General features: G+C 35.1%; 2 protein-coding genes, 2 non-coding genes and 1 pseudogene across 4 annotated transcripts; 1 reads left to right on the forward strand and 4 right to left on the reverse strand.

The window, feature by feature from the left end:
- Positions 1–5,506: 5,506 nt before the first annotated feature.
- Positions 5,507–5,588, reverse strand: LOC133853109 (small nucleolar RNA snoR53Y). The gene has a single exon (XR_009896225.1). It is a non-coding gene; the product is annotated as a small nucleolar RNA snoR53Y (small nucleolar RNA).
- A 121-nt stretch (positions 5,589–5,709) lies between these two features.
- On the reverse strand, positions 5,710–5,803 carry LOC133853107 (small nucleolar RNA snoR69Y). The gene has a single exon (XR_009896223.1). It is a non-coding gene; the product is annotated as a small nucleolar RNA snoR69Y (small nucleolar RNA).
- Positions 5,804–6,956: 1,153 nt separating this feature from the next.
- Positions 6,957–9,170, reverse strand: LOC133852431 (F-box protein PP2-B15-like; annotated as a pseudogene).
- Positions 9,171–11,625: 2,455 nt separating this feature from the next.
- LOC133851608 (F-box protein PP2-B15-like) lies at positions 11,626–13,462 on the reverse strand. The gene is made up of 3 exons (XM_062288100.1): positions 13,133–13,462; positions 12,726–12,844; positions 11,626–12,404 (listed from the first exon to the last, which is right to left on the reverse strand). The coding sequence occupies exons 1-3, from the start codon at positions 13,388–13,390 to the stop codon at positions 11,930–11,932; spliced, it is 852 nt and encodes a 283-aa protein (XP_062144084.1). The 5' UTR covers positions 13,391–13,462; the 3' UTR covers positions 11,626–11,929.
- A 2,354-nt stretch (positions 13,463–15,816) lies between these two features.
- Positions 15,817–19,103, forward strand: LOC133852661 (uncharacterized). Its single transcript, XM_062289425.1, has 8 exons — positions 15,817–15,823; positions 15,917–16,128; positions 16,246–16,312; positions 16,408–16,447; positions 16,594–16,726; positions 17,178–17,249; positions 17,414–17,494; positions 18,135–19,103. The coding sequence occupies exons 1-6, from the start codon at positions 15,817–15,819 to the stop codon at positions 17,247–17,249; spliced, it is 531 nt and encodes a 176-aa protein (XP_062145409.1). The 3' UTR covers positions 17,414–17,494; positions 18,135–19,103.
- Positions 19,104–19,968: the final 865 nt, after the last annotated feature.

The raw sequence follows: 19,968 nt of genomic DNA on the forward strand, positions 1-19,968 counted from the left end.
GCCGTCTTGAAGAAGGCTTTTTGCTTGCCAAATGCTTCTCCAGGCGAAGGAGGGTCTCCCTTCCTAGATTAGAATCCAAAAATTTCGAGCTCGGGTAGTATTTTTCACACATAACTCGAGCAGCCAAGGATTCAGGCCTCTTCTGGAGTCTCCAGCATTGTTTTGCTAGCATAGCCGTGTTGAAACAGTCGATATCTCTAAAGCCCAGCCCCCCGATGTCCTTGCTTTTGCCCAGCTTTTTCCAAGACATCCAAGCAATTTTATCAGTGTTCTCTTTAAAGCTCCACCAAAACTTCCCCATCATAGCATTAATCTCTTTGGTCAAGGCCTTTGGGAGTCGGAAGACACTCATCGTATACGTCGGGATCGCTTGAATGACTGCCTTCAACATAATTTCTTTCTCGGCATGCGTTAGGAATTTCTCCTTCCACCCGTTGAGCTTAGCCCAAATTCTGCCTTTGATATAATTAAAGGAAGAGACCCTCGATCGCCCGACTAGGGCTGGGAGACCTAGGTACCGCTCAAAACGTTGGACCAGACCCGCACCAACCCTGGAAAGGACCACCTCCTTATCATCTGGGGAAGTATTCCTGCTAAAAAAGACGGATGTCTTTTCCTTGTTGATTTTCTGGCCAGAGGCCCGTTCGTAATGCTCAAGGATGTCTTCAATTTGGCTCCATTCTCTAAGGTTTGCTTTGCAGAATACTAGGCTGTCATCAGCGAAGAATAAGTGATGAATCCCAGTTCCTCCCCTAGAAATAGGAATACCTGTGATCCTTCCAGCTCTTTCAGCAGTACGGATTAATGAGCTTAGGGCCTCTGTGCATAGAATGAATAAGTAGGGGGAAAGAGGGTTGCCTTGCCTCAAGCCACGAGAGGGAATAATTCTCCCAATAGGCCTACCGTTGATGAGGATAGAGTATGTCACAGTCCGAACACACCCCATCAATAGATTGATCCACCTATCCGCAAAGCTAAGTTTCTGAAGCATAGACTCTAGAAAGTCTCATTCTACCCTATCATAGGCCTTGCTCATGTCGAGCTTCAACACCGCTAATACTTGCACATAGCTAATTAAAAATGGTAGGCCGATGTTGAGGGCCATTTTCTTTCAAACTCAAATAAGACAGGCCCACACTTAGTACCAAGCTAGTGGAAGGCCCAATTAAAGGGATGATCCTGCTAAGCAACATGATCAAAATGAAGTCGTCGAAAGCCTACGATGGAGATAATCCACTATGATTAGAAAACTTGCAAATCAGGCTTATGAAACACTATTGCCAATAACCTATGGCTCTCATTCTCTCAATCATATTGGGTAATCAGCCAATGCGAGGGCGTGTGCCCCATATCAGAATGAATTGGGGAATTGATCAATACATGTTCATGTACCCTAGAAAATATTGCATCGAAAAATGATGAGTATATGATCACGCACCCTAGAATGTATTACATCGGGCAATTAGCAAAGCATGCATCCATAAATCCCCATATTAAATAGGGCAATTGACTAGTATGCGATGATGTATCCCATATTAGTAGGGGTGTGCAAAACCCGCAGCACCCGCCCCACCCCGCAACACCCGCCCCACCCCGCCCCGCAGAAGACCGGATTTTCGAGATTTTTTGCGGGTTAGGATCCTAATTTGAGAAATTTATGCGGGGCGGGGCGGGTTGCGGGTTTATACTTTTAAAAAACGCGGGTCCCCGCCCCGCCCCGCCCCGCCCCGCACAAAGGAGGAGAAAAAAATAATAATAATAAAAAAGGGGAAAGAAAGAAAACTAGAAGGCTAGAAGAGGGAATCTCTCTCTTTCTCTTCATCTTCTTCATTTTTTCCTTTTGTTTTAAATTGTTTTGGTTCACTATTATATTTTTGCATGTTTACTAACCAATGGACTGTTATATTTTTGCATGTTTAGTTGTTTACTAACTAGTGGACTCATTTCATTGTGTGAGAAATACAATTTTTATGGTTCAATTTCATGGGATGTTAAAGTGTATACATTTTTATTGTATTGTTATTTGAAATAATCTTTTCATTACTTTTGGAAAAGACAAGAAAATTGATGACATAGAATAGTGAAATATTATAGCTTTTTATTCTTGTCATTTATTCATTATGCTTTGTTGATGGGAGAAAATAGAAATTATGTTTCTTAGAATTTTATCTTATAATTAATAGGACTTTTAGTTTAAAAGGCTAATCCATGAAAAATGTTCTTGAATGGAAATATGAATTTAATTTTTTATTTAAAAAACCAGTATTTTTTTTGAATTTTTTATTTTTTACAAAATAAAATCAAAATTACGTAAATGCCACTCAAAATACCCGCCCCGCCCCGCAATCCCCGCAATCCCCGCCCCGCGCGAACCCTCCCCGCAGTGAACCGTCCCGCACGGTTACTCTTTAATAAGTGTGGTTTGCGGGTTGGAAATTTCCAACCCGCAAAGGTGCGGGGCGGGGCCAAAAAATGCGGAAACCCGCCCCACCCCGCCCCATGCCCACCCCTACATATTAGATTGCATTGGACAATTGGTCATGTACCTAGTCCAAACACGAACCCGAGTCCAAATCCAAAAAGCGCCCCCAACAATTGACTGGGGTATATTAAAACATTTTTTTTTTTTTTTTTTTTTTTTTTAACAAATGATAGTACTCTATACCCTATCTAATCACACCATAAAATTTCAACAAATCTCTAATTGGTGCTAATATTCAATATCATAGATTACGATGTTATGATTATTTTAGAGTAATTCTAATGACAGGACAACTTATTTTATCATACAAGATATTTGATCATTTCTTGACCCTACAACTTTTTTATTTATTTATTTTAATTGAACAATTAATATTTTTTCTTGTAGATTGTTGATCTTGTTCAAAACATTGACCTTATCCAGTTATCCTCACCCAATTTCATCGGGATCTCAGAGTTGCATCAAGCAATCTTAAAATAACCAACGTTGGAAAACAAAAAATATTTAGATGAATTAAATTTCTAAAATCTACTCCATGTATTTAATAATATTGGCATGTTGGTATTAAAAATCATCATGGAATCATGGTGTCTTACTTATATGCACAAAAATTAATCTAAAGTGTGGTCCTTTTTTTTTTTTAATTTTTTTTTTTTTATTATGGGTCCTCACTTGGAAAATAGTCCAATCCACATGTGCACACGTGGGTGAAGATCTAGATTTGAGTATCCAAGACAAGCCAAAGTGACAGCCACTCCCACGAGTCGTGATGACTCGCGAGCACCGAGCACTACACAATGTTGACACTCGGGTGATGTGGACACTCTTTGTCTTCTTCTCATGTCGGGGGAATATATTATTGTTATTTTTATGGCCGTTGATCAGTACGACTTTTAGCTAAAATAGTAAAAAAAGCGTCAAACATCACATGGATGGCTTTGGTAGTTTAACATGGCCGGGTGGTTGGGTCATGGGTGTAGTGTCGTTTTTAATATTTCTGCAAAGAGAAGTCGAGCTTTTACAGATTTTTAAGGAATAATCTCATCCATTGAGCCGAAAACACAAAACGACAAACACATAACGCCTGGATTGTTGTACTTTTCAGGGAAATCAGTCGGTCATCCGATATTATTTTGTTTAATGGATGACCCCGATGAGGACCATCTCAAATTAAAATTGAGACGTATCGGATCAAATAAAAATTAAATATAATATATTTATAATACAACTCTAACCGATGATTAATTTAAAAAGAAATTGTTAGAGTTATACAAAAATTATATAGAAGTAAACATATAATATCTAAATGAATAAGAGATATGATTTTTTACTATTCCTAAACTCAACTTTTGACCACCGGGCAAGGTGATATCTTAACTAGCTTTAGATATTTTTTTTCTTCTAAAAATAAAAAATAAAGTAAAAGTCTAAATTGTCATATGAACAAAGGTGGTGATTAGAAGTTATGCCTTGTGGTGGTAATTTATCATATCCCAATGAGTAATGCTAGAAGTCATTTTCTTATCACTCTTATGTCCTTCAATTTTAAAATCACTATTGAGCTTGTGATTGATTACTATTGAATTTTGATCAAGTGGTAATTTTAAAAGACACATCATTCTTGGAAGGTCACAAAAACGACTTCTAGAATTATTCTATCTAAATTAGGCTGTCCAATCACTTATCCGGTTAGATGAATTCCATAAATGATCTCTCACAATCACCTGCTCAAATTCTCTCAAAAGTCAATGACTATTTGTATGTGATTTGGGCACATGCGACCATGTGAGGATTGTAATATTCTCCTGCCCAAATTCTCTCACAAGTCAATGGCTATTTGTATGTGATGTGAGCACATGCGACCATGTGAGGATTGTAATATTCTCCTCAAGTGAAATACAAACATTTCAAATATTACTTTATTAACATTATTTTGGCCATATTTTGAAAGATCCCAGTCAAACAATGTCATCTAGCACCATCTACAAGGGTGGAGGGAGGGGGCATGGCCCTAAAATTATTTGGGTTTTCTCTAAAACAAAATTCTTTTTTACACCCGCAATTACCCCTTAAATTTAAAAAAATTCACGATTAAATTAGTATATAGATCTTTCAATTACACTATTCCCTTAAGATTTTTTTTTTTTTTGGTTAAATCCTATCATAATTACAAAAATACCTTCAAAAAAAAATTAAAAAAAAAAAAAGTAAATCCAAATATGCATGGATACTTTTGAAAATTTCATTAAATCTTAGCCAACACTTAAATCTTTCTTAAAAAACTTTAGGGGTATTTTGAAAATTTTGACACCCTAAATTCCAAACTGAAGGATAAAATTAAAAGATTGAAACACAAAATTAAGAGTTTTTAAAATTTAAAGGAGTAATTATAAAAATAATGAAAGCTCTAGGATACCTCCGAAGTTTTCCCTACATGATTGTGTGATGTATAATATTATAGTTAAACATTTATTGTAATAAAAACCAAATGCTTATATTTTTCCCATGTTGGATATATCAAAACCAATATAAGATGACACTTTTAGTTTTATTTTTTTAAATAAAAAATAAAAAATTATGAGAAATATGAGAAATACATTAAAACATTAAAACAAAATACAAGGGCGGGCAGCCAAACAAACACCCAATCAATATACGGCCAATAAATAAACACACACACACACACAAAAAAAAAAAAAAAAATCTAATAGACTCTAAAAACATGCATAAACAGGTCTTAATTGGATTTCTAATCCTAAACAACCGAAAATCAGCCTAATCAGGTTTTCTAATTGGAAGAAAAATTTGCACCAAGGAACCAAAGCAAGTATTTGCACACATCATTTTGTTAAAATGGCTTTGGCTTCGCATACACACTAATAATTTACTCTCTTTTTTTTTTCAATACAACGCAAAAACATTTACAAAAATCATATTTTTCTTATGTTTTTCCTAAATAATAAACATTTACAATAAGAGATTATACAAATTCAAATAAAATTGAAAATAAACTAGAGTTTATTATGTTTCCCTCAGTAAATGAATGAAGAAAGAATCAATCATGGAATTATCAGCATTAGCATGGTTCTGAAGCATCATAGGGAACAACTCCGTATCATCAAAAAAATAAAATATGTATAAAATTACTTATTATAAAATCCAAAACAATGTCATATATATATATATATATATATATATATATATATATAAGAAAGAAAATGAATAAAGTATGGGCTCAGAGAAATGTGGATAAAGACTATTCCCAGACCCTCAAAGGGTCTCATAATGAGCTGGGATTAAACATTTATCATCATCGCAAAGAAAAACAAATCAATAATACCCACTTCCAAATTTACACGAAAAAAACAAAACTTACAGACGAAAGAAAAACGAGAGCAATCCACCTGGAAATCTTGCATCTGCCTGCAATTTTGGAGATGAAAGGAGGCTTTAGGGTTTTAAAGGGGATAAGAGTGTTTATCGGCGGCTAGGGTTTTACCAATGTGTTTTTTTCATTTCATTTCCGACAATGGCCCTGGACTTTGGATAAAATTACACAAGTCATATGGCCGGGTTTTACTACAGTGAACTGAAGCCTTAGCTCCATTACGACCAGGCCCGGCCCAAGATTAAATCTTTCTTTTTTTTTTGAAGGCCCAACACCAAATCTTCAATGCAAGCCTAATTAGGTTTTATAAAAGAGTAACGATGGACTCGTGTTATATTGGTTGATGCGACATGTTTTAAATAATTTTATAAATTAGTTATTTAAAAGAAAAAGTTACTTTAAACAAGTCATGTCATTAAATATAATATGAGTATGATAAATAAGCGTGAAGAATAATTGATACAAGATAAAAAGAATTTGGAAGAAGAACAAAAAAAAAAAATAAAGGAATTGTGTCAAACAATCCAAAGATAATAAAAATTTGATAGAGTCTTGTTATCAAAAGAAGAGATAGGAAGAAGAGGAGTTACACCTCAAACAAAATCTATTTATTCATCAATTATAATTTGTCTTTATTGGAGTACAAAAAACACTTAAATAGACACCGAGTCACTAACTAAAAAACCCTAACCCTAATGTGACTACCTTTAGCCAAGCCCACCATTCAACTCTTCAAAATTAAATTAAATGCTAATAACCTAATTAATTAATAGAGAAAACTTTACTTTACCCTCCCTGAACTTCCATCACATTTGCAATTACCCTCATAAGCTAAAAAAACTCTATTTCACCTCATAATAGGATTTTCCATTAAATCATGTCAAAATCTCCAAAATTTTCCTTTTTATTTTTTAGGAAAAAAAAAAGAAAAAGAAAAATTACAAGGATTTAGGTGTTGGTCGCGATTTAACGGAATTTGTAAAAGTACTCACGCCTGAATTTTTGGATTTTTTTTTTAAAAAAATAAAAAATAAAAAAATTGGTATTTTGAAAATTTTAATAAAAAATCCTAACAGATGAGTGAAATTAAAAAAGTTTAGAAGATGAATACACTAAATTAGAGGTTTTGAAGTTTTGAAATGTAATTGCAAAAGCAGCGATAATTCAAAGATTAAATAAAATTTTCCCTATTTAATATAATCTAAATAGTATTATTTTTTGTAACAAGAGTAGGCCTTCGTTAGTCTTTAGTAGGTCTAAGTTCAATTCCCTCAACAATAAGACCACCTTTGAGATGCTCCCCCTTCACCTCCTTTAAGCAAATCTTCACCTCCTGATCATCACCTTCATCATAATAAAACTGCCCCAACTCAATCTCTATCCATCCATCTTTGCGCTCACGAGGGCCTTCTCTCTCTTCAAACACCTCCGATCTCACTGCCTCAGTACTCCGGCGTCTCACAGAAGAATACATGCACTCCAAAGCTTGACGTTTCTTACTCTCACGGCGCCGGCTCAAGTACACTGTCCCTTGTGACTTGAAGTCACCAACTTCAAGAGAGATCTCCGATGGTAAAGAGTCTAATCCGAAAGCACGACCAGCAAAGATCACGATGAGATAGACACCATAAACTGTTCTTGGTGATAGCGATCGGGTGTTCAACGAGCCTTGGATTTCTAGCCAGGAAATGGTCCTGAGTTCGGCAACTTCTGCAAATCTGGAAACCAGAAAATGGAGCCACCTTTTAATCCCAAGGATTGATTAATTGCTACTTGAATGAATACTAGGAATTAAGGAAGAAAAATTACTTAATTAACTTGGCCTTTTATTACTTTCTAATTAATCTTCTTTATGGGTCGATGCATGCGGATTGAGATTTACATCAATTTGAATAGGTAATGTGAGAAACTCCATATCGAATCTACATGTTCAGGTAGGTGGCCAAGTAGTCTCAGGTAGATCTCATATGGGATCTCTCACATGACTATTTGCGAAAATTGCTAACAATTCAAATAGATAATTGTAGGGGTGAAAAAAATGGAAAATTAATAACAATCTACTAATCGTTAATCGCTAACTGCTAACCGATTATATATGGTGTTATTTAGGGGTAGGTGGAGGCGGAGGCGGTTACTAACTGCTAACCGTCTACCCAAATATATACAAAAGACATCGTTTTATATGAGATTTTAAATAACACTATACATTCGGCCAAAAAAATAAAAGCCCAAAAAAATCTAAAAGAAGTCGAAAAAGAAAAAAACAGAGGTACAATGAGGCCTAACAAGCTAACACCCAAAAATAGGTCCGAAATGCCAAAATTTAAAAGCAATTTTACAGTGCGTTTATAACTTTAAATAACTGCTAACTGTCTAAAGCGAGACGGTTACAGTTATAAAAATAAAATAACTACGTAAGGCAGTTATGATTAGCAGTTAGAGACAATAACCGTAACTGCATTTTCACCTCTAAGTAATTGCCATGTATCCTTATTTAGCGCGCGAATACACCTTTAAAGCATGAAACTTCAACAAATATTTATATATATGCAACGAGAAATGTTTTGTGATTATTAGGATGCAGTGCAAACCTTGATTGAGAAAAGGGTTTCCAGGACCAGTATAGAGGATGGCTTGCTCATTGGATTAAAAGCTCCCTTGCACTCAACATGTAACAATTCTTACTCGTTGATTTCTCTATGGAGAAGATCTGCGGCATTTATAAGCAAATAGTTCAATTCCATCATAATTTATATATTCACCATTTACTACTGCAAGGAGATCAAAAGAAAGATCGAAGTAGAAAAACACACACAAAAAGAGCATCCATGCATGGAGACAGACAGCACGGTTCATATATACGACTTATTAAGGCTGCTTTTTTTCGCCATTACAGTAGCCACTATCGCCTCAATAAACTTTTAACAGAGTTTTATCAAGATGTAGTAATTGAAATATACCTTTTTACCTCCATCAATTAGTTGTGGTTTGCTTAACCTGAAAAACAACTCTTTCTTGGATGAATAAACCAACGGAGAGACTAATCTGGAGAGGATTTCTTCGTAGTTAGATGGCAGAAACTTCTCCCACACGGTGTCTGAATCAGCCATGGACCGGATCAGCGAAGAGACGACCGCGGACCGACACACATCTTGAGGAGATGTCATGGACATTATGTGTACGAAGCAATCTTGAGGCAAGAGATCCAAAGTGATTTCACTCATAATAAAATACACCTTTTCTTACCAATAATCAAATGGAAGGAAAATGTGTAGTATTGGATAAAAGGATGGAAAGAAACAATGGGTATGGGTCCCTTTGTATGTCTTGTATGAATGTTGTTAATTTTATAGAGTCCCAAGATGACCAGCTTCTTTATAGATGGTCCATTAATCTTGTTAATTTTAATATATATGACGACACCCTTTTTTTGGATGTGTTTAATGTGACAACATGATGGAACACATCATGAGGACATCCAAAGAAAAGATGAGTGATAATGATAGCATGTCTTGAACCTCGTCGAAGATTTTTCTTACGGGTCGTATTAAAGCATGAATATAAAACTATATAGGTTAATTTTAATCCAAACAATTTAATTAAACGAATCAAACTCATCCCATAACTTGCAAATTTTATATTTTTTTTTTAACGAAAAATCTAAGTATTTCACTGATCAAAGATCACGAGTATAAAGTTCTTACATCACAAAGCATAAAGATCTGCAAAATCATAGCCACATGCTGTGGCTATGAGGTTACATAGTCATAGATACAAACAAAATTCTTACAATAAAGTGATATCTATCTATGACTTTCATCTTCCGCTAACTCAACTCATGTACAAAAATAGTTAAAGAACAGATATGCTCCAAGCAGACTAGATCTAAGACAATAGTAGCCAAATATCCTAATTAAAAATTTATTTAAACTGGCCGTGAGAGATAACCTCTCACACCGAACTATGCAGGCTGTGTGACTATACAGGCTGTGAGAGATAACTCCTCACACGTGACTAATCTTCATCACATAAATCGTTCATGATGGCAAATTTAAAAGAGAATAAAACTCTTATTCAAAGTAAAAACACAACCAGCAAACAGGAACAACGGATAGGGAGGAGATGAACGATACAATACAGAAGTAGATGGACGGATGCATAGCGGAAATGCCAAAATTACTGATCTGGTCGGAGAACACCTACAAACAAAAGAAAAAACCAGAATGGAAAGTGGGTAGGAGCGGGGAGTATAAAATGAAAGGGAGAGGAGATCTGTTTTCTTTCATGAATTTTATGTTAAATTGACATCGAATTCGTGAATCGTATAAAAAATTGTCAGGTCAAAATTTTTCCCACCCCTTTCAACAAACAACTAAAGAATCATTTATTCTTATGAATTTCATACCCATGTGATTTTTTATTTTTCTTTTTTCTTTTCGTTTTATTGGTCCTTGATTAGTTGATTGTATGCTTGTCTTCTGTCTTGGTTTAGTGTTCTTTCTTTTTTGCTAAGGGTAATTTGAGAAGGAATGAATGGAGAGTGTAATCCATAAGCATAAGTCTCAAAAGGCTTATCCCAAATCCCAATTCCACAAGTGATCGATTATAGCCCAAATTTAAGAATATTATGGCAATTGGCGTTGAATGGTTCACTAAAATCTAAATCATGCCCAAACTACACGGTATTTGACCTAAGAATTTGAGAGTGTACACATTCACAAAAGAGAGAAGGGAAAATTCTCTCCCTATTAAAAAATTAAAAGGTCAAAAAGGCTGCTATATGTGAAGTGGCGTGCATGTGTGTAATTAGTATAGAATATTATAAGCACATGAGTGAAAATTCCTTTCCTTTCCTTTTCTTTATTTATATTCCAAAGGCAATAACTCCTTGTCTTCTTCTGTAAAATATAAGCATTAAAAAGAGGTTCCTTTCCTTCCATTTATTCCAAAAGCATGCTCCTTATATTTATTTTGCTACATGTATAATAACATAAAAAAAGAAGTTCCCTAATCTTAAACTATATGCACAACTCCAAACATTTATGAAGACTCTAAAGAGACTATTGATAAAATTTGTATAGTTAAAGATAATGATTAAATAATTGAATTATACGTTAGAAGATGTATAGTTTTATTTTTCCCCCTCTGAATTTTTGCCGATTTTACAATTACTCTCCCAAACTTTAAAAACTCTTAATTTAGTGTATACATTTTCAATTTTACCATTCCGTTAGGATTATCTATTAAATCCTATCAAAATTTTCAAAATATCCATAATTTTATTTATATATAAATTCAAATATTCAAGCGTGAGTATTTTTGAAAATTTCATTAATTCCTTATCAACAACTAAATCCTCACAATTTTTTTCCTGAAAAAAAAAAAGAGGGGTATTTTGGAAAATCTAAAACCCTTCCGTTAGGATTTAACAAAAAATCTTAATGGATGGGTAAAATTGAAAAAAATTGAAAGATGGATGCACTAAACTAAGATCTTTTAAAGTTTAAGAGGGTAATTGTAAATTTGATAAAAGTTCAGGGGGTAATTGTGTGATGAAATCTTGATTGTATCTATTCTACCTGAACTTAACCATAGTAACAGGCCGCCCGAAGGGCCTAGACGATGAGAACCCCATGTGCCTAATACTAATAGGATTGAGAATTCTTATTTCAAATGTCGAACTCTCACTCTCCCTAATATATGTACAACCACTTTAAAAATTTCTTTGAAGCCAGTAAACCACCACCACTAATGATAGAAGATTAATAATTGTAACATCTCTCATTATTACAGTATAAATTGTATGGTTGTATAACAATTATAAACAACAATACATGGATCCCACAATATTTACATGGAGAAATCTTTTGAATTCTCAAATCTTACAGTATTCACTTTAACCTATATATGTAAATAAGTAAAAAAAAAAAATATGAAAGAATCGAATAAAACACTTGCTAAAAAAAAAAAAAACCCATAATTATAATTAATTTATTTGCTATTATACCCTTTCTACTTCTCTTTTTCTCCCTCAATAAATCAAAGCAAAAAATTCTTCACTAGTCTTTGGGCCTTACTTCGATTCCTTCAATGACAAGTCCTCCTTTTAATTGATAACCCTTTATCTCCATCAAACTCATCGTCACCTCCTGAGAATCTTCGTCGCCATTGAAGAACTCTCCCAGCTCAATCTCCATCCACCCATCTCCTCTCTCACTCGGGAGCCGTTCATCTCCTTCATCTATCACTCTCTTTCTCAACATTTCGATGCGGTTCATATAAAACAGGGACTCCATTTGTTGTTTCTTGCCATCTCCACCAGTCCGACGTCGTAGATAAGCCGTGGCCTTGCATATTTGGTCGCCCACTGCAACTGATATTTCAGACGGTATTGGATCGAGCCCATACGCACGATCATATATTTTCATTACAAGATAAGCAACATATGTCGTGTTTGGTGACAGAGTTTCTGTCTTGATTTTGCCATGGATTTCTAACCAATCTGTTGTTCTGAGCTCAGCCACTTCCGAGAACCTGCGGAAGAACTGAAAAAGTTCAGTGACAGACCACATAGAACAACATGTATTATTGTATTAATTATCACTATTCACGGTTATTCCAAAAGTTTAAATCAATAAAAAAATATTAATTTTAAAAAAAAACTTCACTTATTATCGATAAGTTTTCATTACTTTTCTAATTATACCCATGTATATTAAAAAGTGTTAATTTAGTGTATTTATCTTTTAATTTGACCATTTCGTTAAAATTTTTAGGCAAAAGTGATGAAAGATCAAGAATGATAAGTGAAGTTTTCTAGTCGTTTGATTTAGAAGAAAAAGAGAAGTAATTAACCTTGATTCAGGTATAGATCTCCAGCTCCAATACATTGGATCGTTGCTCCATGCTATGTAAAGTTCTCTTGCAGACAGCAGATAAGATATTTTTCCAGATGATTTCTCTAACTTGAAGCTCTGAGGTGTATACAATATGTACATAATTAAGGAAGTCAACATTAATTCATATCATCAACCGTACGTCAAAATTCAATGGAACTTTTACTCTTAGGAGAAGACTATTTTAGTTTTATCTCGTAGAAAGATCATTGACCGAATTACATATATATATTTATATATATATATATATATATTTATTTATTAATTTGTCAATTGAATTATATTATCTTTCACTAATTAATGCATGAGAGGTGAGGAATTGAAGGTTAAGGCTTGGAAATCGATCATTTGAGGCGGCCTGCGTACCTTTTTAGCACCATCTATGAGAACCGGACTGCAAAGAAGAAGAAAAAGCTCCTTCTTCGTAGCATACGTCAAAGGGGTGAGCAACCTTGAGACAACATCCTCGTAATCGGCCGGCAAGAACCTCTCCCAAACAACATCGGACGCTGCCGCCGAACGAAAGGTGGACGACACCATCGAAGATCTGCATGCGTCCAGTGGAGAAGTGTTAGCAAGAATTGCGGATACACAGTCTCCTGGCAACATCTCTATCCCTTCCATCGTGATCTGGGTCTTCGGTCTCTTCTCTTAATTTGCCTCTGAAATTAATTATCTTTGACGATCGATACATTCATTCATTATATATATATATATACCCGGAAGCTTCAACTTTATAGACGCGTTGAATAGATTTGCTCTAATTAGATAACAAGTTGTCAATATTTTATTCTAAATCCAGTTCCAGTAGTGAGACAGAAGGCTCGTTCGTTCGCATTCCCGTCTGAATTAATGAGATAGCGATCGGACCTTGTTCACACTCTCATTTGGACAGGGTGTGACCAATCGAGCCTATCGGGAGGTTGACCTGAGATATCTGGTCGCATTCCACGTCCTGATATATATTATTTAAATTACAGTTTTTAATCAATAATCAATTTCAGTTTTATCAAAGTTTGAATTGTTTGGATTTTTTTATTTATTTTTCATTAAATAAAACGTAAAAGCTTCTGCACGTTTCTTTTTATTTCGCTATTCACAATGTCAATTTGATATATATATCTATCTATGAAGTCAAATTTGGCATAGCAAGTAGCTTGTGTGTTTGATCATGTCACCACCGGCCAATCGAGCCAGTTGGAATTATGATAAATTATTTATAAGACTGAATACATTTTGAAATGGCACATCGTAAATATATTTTGAAAGAAGTGAAATGTGTAATCGAGAAAAAGATTGATTTCAAATGAGGTAAAACTCGATTAGAGTGAACTCAAAGAAAAAATGAGAAAGAGTTAATTTTGCAAGGAGGCACACTCGACTGAAGTGGAGGGAACATAAAGAAAAAATGAGTTGAGAGAGAATCGTTAAATAGAAGGCACAATGACTTGTAGCAAGTGGCTACTCTGCGGTCTGACTTATAGAATATGGACGAAAGATTAGAAGGGTCACGTTGTTCACGTATCACATACGTACGAAAAAGATACCGTTATTGAAGAAACTTCACGTCATGGCCTAACATCATTTTTAGTCCAGACCGAATAAGTGGTTGGACAATCCAACTTTTATTTAATCATGTAAATTATATTTGCCTACCTAAATTCTCTTACATTCGAGTAAATAATTATAGACGAGCATAATCTATTATGAATCTACACCGATGCCAATCGGAGGGTCCAGTCCAGCAAATAGCGCCAATTGATTAAAAGTTATCAACTACAGCAAACAGATGGCGCAACCCACCCACCCACACAAGTTGCAAGCAATTAATCTACCACTTGCAAAACATAAGGCCAAAGAGATATGAGAAAAATCTTCAGATAAATCTGTCCTTGGCGCCATAAATGCTTCAATTCTGTTGGCTTGAGTGTTGTCTTGACTAGAAGTCAATTTCTAAATCGTATCAACTTGGGGTGTATTTTTTTTAATTCTCTCTAATATTTTGGACACCATTAATATATTCCATCATCCCTTCAGTTTTAAGTTTTGCAAAACGTTGGGCTTTGGCCCTTGGGTTATGAAATATAGAGCATATGCCAATAAATGAAGTCCACCAAAACGCCAAAACCGCTAAGAAAAAAAAGGGCTTTGGCCCTTGGGTTATGAAGTATAGGAGGTGATGCCGTGCTCATGGCAGTTGGGTGGTTCCGTCACTCTTGGCCTTTGGAGTGGTCTCGCTACTCTAAGGCTAATCTTCAATTTTTATTTATTTATTTTTTTTTTTAAGGCCTTTTGGTGGTGGCTGGAGATGGCTGAATTATCTCCCAGGGTTATAGAGTGGCTGGCTACTCATTTTTTAATTTTCCTTTTTTTTTTCTTTTTTTTTTTTTCATACAACGTGGTATTGAAATTATAAGTATCATACGTGATACGTGGCTCATGGCAATCGAAATAGGTGTCGGTATTTTAAGGTTGGTGACGTAGAGGTCCGTTAAAAAAATAGACAGAGGACTAAGAGAAGTATCAACTGAGAATATACATTACAGATAGGTACAACCTGTGACGCTTTTTAAAACCGATACTATAATTTAATTTAGGACCTAACTATATGTACCTTTGAGCCATTTAACACATATTTAGGAACATATAAAATATTAGACCAATGTTGACAATGTTTTACAAGATTCGTAAATTCGACAAGAATTCAACATGAAATTCGTGGTTAGGATTGATGGCCTAACTTGTTTAATTAAATTAAACCCGTTTAATTTAATGAATTGAGTTAGAATTAATTTATATAATCTTATATACATGCCTCGATGCGATTCGAACCTAACCCACAACATTTAAAATTAATAATTTTTATATCATCCACAAATCTGACTTGAAATCGGTTAATATTAATTTATATAATTTTATACTATGCCTTGACAAGACTGAAACTGAAAGAATTGCCGGATCAACCTTAACCATAAAGATTTACTCTTCGGCGCCTTATCTCTCTCTTTCTGGGTATAGAGGGAGAGAAGTGTGAAGAAGGGGACATGGAAATGGCGGGTTTAAGGATGTGGGTCATGGCCATGGATGGAAGAGAGGGGCAACCTTGAAATGGGTAACTCGGGAATGAGAGAATGGGAGTGGAAAATTGAGACCAACCTCCATTTCCATTCAAAACGCACACTGGCTCACACTTCTTCACCACCCATCTTTCAAGAATTCATAGCCACCAAACCCCACCGCCAACACTATCCAGAAGATTGTTCCTTCCTTCAGTTTCTGGAATCTGGGACGCCTTAACTGGGGATAACAATGCCCGCGAAGCCGTTTCTGCCATTCGACGTGGAATGCCACTCTTTCGGCAGGTATACTAGCTTCATCATGTACTTAATTAATTACACATGTTAGTTCTCACTTTCTTCTCTACTTTGCTTTATAATTAGTTTTGGCTTGTGTAATTTGGAGTGTTTGTTATTGTTAAGGGTGATGTGCCAGGTTCTTTGGTGGAATTCGATAAGGCAATTGAGTTGGATCCTCGTCAAAAGGCATGTAGGTTATAGGGAAGTTTTGATAACGGATCTTTGTGATTTGGATATATTATCTGTTGAATTAGATTAGATTGAATTGGTGATGGTTGTTCTCAGATCTTTGGCAAAGGGGGCTGTCATTATACTATCTTGATAGGTATTTATTCTTTACTGGTCCTGTTTTCTTTGTGCCTTTGTTTGGTTACTGAGAATACTTTGGCAAAGAAAATACAAGCAAAATTTTTAACTTGGAGAAAATCGCTATTTCGAGTAAAGAGGAAAACTCTGCTCAATTTTCCATAGGTTTGAAGAAGGGGCAGAGCAATTCCGGTTAGATGTTGCACATAATCCAAATGACACAGAGGAATCCATATGGTGCTTTCTTTGTGAAGCCCAATTATGTGGGGTTGACGAAGCAAGGAAACAGTTTCTTGAGGTAAGTTTGTTGTTAAAGAAGCAACATCATCATTGACTCTATTGAAATATAAAAAGATTAACTTAGTTATTCATCCAGAAAAAAAAATTACCAAATTTAGGCGGCCCACACGCCTTGATTTTGAGTACTTAACTCGCCAGCCACCAACCGATGGAGATTTCCCTGTGCATGAGACATGATGCAAAAAAATGTATTTATGTGCCTGCATATGCATAAATTGATTTGGTGATCCCCAACCTGACGAAGTAGTTTACATTATGATTATGCATACACTTCGATTACTAATGGGCATCTGTAGGTAAAGGACCTGGTATCCTGAACAAAGTTACTTAATTAGTGGGATTTTATGGTTCTGTCTATTTAGAGTATAATGGCATCCTTTTTCTGTCTCCAAGTGGTAACTGTGCAAAGAATAATAATGTTCATGTAATCACTTAATAATTGAATGCAGGTTGGCAAAGATCCACGACCCATCATGTGGGAAGCCTATAACATGTTTAAAAATGGCGGGGATCCTAAATAGGTTTGATTTAATGCTTCTGACCTAAAAGTCTTGAGTTTTTTCCTGTTTCTTTTGTCATTTGAACTGGGCACATGTTGATTTCAAGAGCTACCATATAAGAGCAGTATGGTTGCATATAATTCCAAGAACTTCATCTGATTGTAAATTTTGGTTTTACTGCATAGCTTGTTGCTGCATTTTCAAATGGCAGGGAGAATGAGTATTTCTATGCTTCTCTGTATGCTGGGCTTTATTACGAATCCGAGGTTTGTTCTCGGCTTCTTAACCTTCTAATTTGGGCTTTTTGTTCAGTTATGTTTCTTAAACATACCAAATTGAGTTCTCGCAAACTCCTTGAAAGAATGCAAATCATTAAAGAGCAGCTCGACCACACTTCATTTACAGATGCACCACAAGTAGACAACTGGCTTCTTTGTTTATATGGAAAAGCAATACTCACAACTCTTGCATGGACATGCTGTGGGCGATATGTAGTAAAAATATAATGCATAACTTGTCAATATAACTTGTGGGAATCCCATTTTCATGCTTAATGCTTATATTTTAGATTATGGGTTCAACTAGTTGGATGTTGTGTCTCTTTGCCTCAAAGGGAAAAATATGAGTTGATGACAGGGACTTCTAATAACGAAGTTGAAATATGCTCAGTAGCAGGAGGTTTTTGCTTTCAAAGCCCTAATTCTTTTTGCGTTGTCAACAACATTGCTTTTTCAACTTTTTTCTTTTTAAAGAGATTTCAAAACCAAACAAAAAGCCAGATTTTACTGAGTGGTGTCTACTTATCTTGCCATTGGAGTAAAACCATTTATATCTCATTTTTGCCCATTGTTTAAGGGGATGTTAGTATGCAAATGAACTCCTTAGGTTTGTTCTGCAAACTTTCAGGAATGAGTTCCTTTATCCTTTGAAAGAAACTCCATGTCAACTGATGTGAACTGTCACTATTAAGATACTTAAGGAGAAGATGTTACTATTAAGATACTTAAGGAGAAGATGTTTCACCTTACATCATTTCGGCCTTCCTCAGTGGCCTAAGTTCATTCATTTATCTGTTATACCCGTTAGTCAATGTTAGGAAAGTATATCAAGGAGGGTGAACTAAGTTGGTAAAGTGTAGGCTTCTTGGAAGTATTAATCTACCATTCATACTTTCGCAGGGAAAAATATGTTTATTGAAGGAGAATGGGGGGATTTTTAGAAGAATATTTCTTGCATGTCAAGAGTTTATCTTTGCTTGTTATTTTAGCACATATGAGGATCTGCTGTCATGTACATCTTTTATTACCAGTTTCTGGTGATAACTCGTGTTTACCAGTTGTTGTTATAACTCTGGTGTAAAGAAATTATCCCATTTCCATTTGGTAAGTGGAAGTCCTTCCATTCTCTCTAACCTTGGTGTTTTGACATTACTGATAAAAGAGTAAATTGAGATATCGTGTAGCATGCTTGGTTACTGATGAACTCATTGACAACCTTTATAAGGAAAATGGACTCATTGTCCCGTCGCTGATTGGTCAATCAAGATCATGACTTGCCACATTAAATGCGGATCAACTTGGATCAAATCGCCACTCTACCACATTAAATGTGTGTCACACCGTTGCTCAGTCGATCGAGATCACCAACCCCAAATCTCAACTGTTCATTTTCCCGCACGAAAATATTTTTTACAGGTGGTATGACTCTCTCAGTCGATCTAGCCCTCTCCTCAGTCGATCAAGACTTTTGCAAAAACTTGGAAATTCTGAGTTTCGATTCTAATTTTTGGTCCTTTTTTCATGCTCAAGTTTATCATTCTTGATGTGTAGAAATTTAATATTTTATCTCAATATTTCTACGCTTCTAATTTTCAAATTCCTTTATTTTTCTCAGGTGTTACACCAATAATAGCTTATTTCTTTTTTCAATGAATAGCTATTCCGCATGGCCCAACTTAGTCAAGGAAAATTTGGGGTCTAGAGAAGCAGGAAAAGTGTTTATTTTTCAGATGAAGTTTTTTGTTTTGCATATATTTTCCTAATGATTATAATCTAAGCTTTGTTTGTACGCGTGCTTCGTGGACTACACGACAATGCAATAACTCAGATTCAAACACCGAAATCAAATAATTTGTCTCCTCAACTCAACTTACATATAATTTTGGAATTTATGTACATGAAAGTTATAATCAAAGGGTAATTAAGAGTAACTTGCAGCAAAATGCTAGGTAACAAGTGTGTTAAAAAAAAAAATTACATGCGCAGTAGAATTTTGACAGCAATTTGAGTGTCTATTGTGCCATTATTAATTGACAACGACCTCAATCATTTTTTCTAGTAAGCTTTCACGTCGCTTAATCCTATTTTAACAGTTCTTGATCGAGCTTAAAGCATCAGTTTGAGCATTATACGTACCTTTTTATCAATTTCAGTTTTATCAAAGTTTGAATTATTTGGATTTTTTTTAATTTTTTTTTTCATTAAATAAAACGTAAAAGACTCTGCACGTTTCTTTTTCTTTCGCTATCCACAATGTCAATTTGATTGGATATATATATACACGAAGTGAAACTTGGCATAACAAGTAGCTTGTGTGTTTGATCATGTCACCACTGGCCGATCTAGCCAGTTGGGTTTTTTGACTTGAACGGAACAGCTAGCTTCAGCTCACTAGCAAACAACTGTTTTACTAGCCAAATTATCAACGCATCAAATCATAATTATTTGTCTGAAACTATTTA

Source organism: Alnus glutinosa, chromosome 12 (assembly GCF_958979055.1).
Source record: "Alnus glutinosa chromosome 12, dhAlnGlut1.1, whole genome shotgun sequence".
In the NCBI taxonomy this organism is placed as follows: domain Eukaryota; kingdom Viridiplantae; phylum Streptophyta; class Magnoliopsida; order Fagales; family Betulaceae; genus Alnus; species Alnus glutinosa.

Excerpts from the sequence above, each read along its gene's own strand:
- LOC133851608 (XM_062288100.1), bottom strand. The coding sequence starts at position 13,390 with ATGGAAGGGATAGAGATGTTGCCAGGAGACTGTGTATCCGCAATTCTT. Across the intron at positions 12,845-13,132 it reads TCATAGATGGTGCTAAAAAG|AGCTTCAAGTTAGAGAAATC; the intron begins GTACGCAGGCCG and ends TATACACCTCAG. Across the intron at positions 12,405-12,725 it reads AGATCTATACCTGAATCAAG|GTTCTCGGAAGTGGCTGAGC; the intron begins GTTAATTACTTC and ends GTTCTTCCGCAG.
- LOC133852661 (XM_062289425.1), top strand. Across the intron at positions 16,129-16,245 it reads GAATGCCACTCTTTCGGCAG|GGTGATGTGCCAGGTTCTTT; the intron begins GTATACTAGCTT and ends GTTATTGTTAAG. Across the intron at positions 16,448-16,593 it reads TCATTATACTATCTTGATAG|GTTTGAAGAAGGGGCAGAGC; the intron begins GTATTTATTCTT and ends AATTTTCCATAG.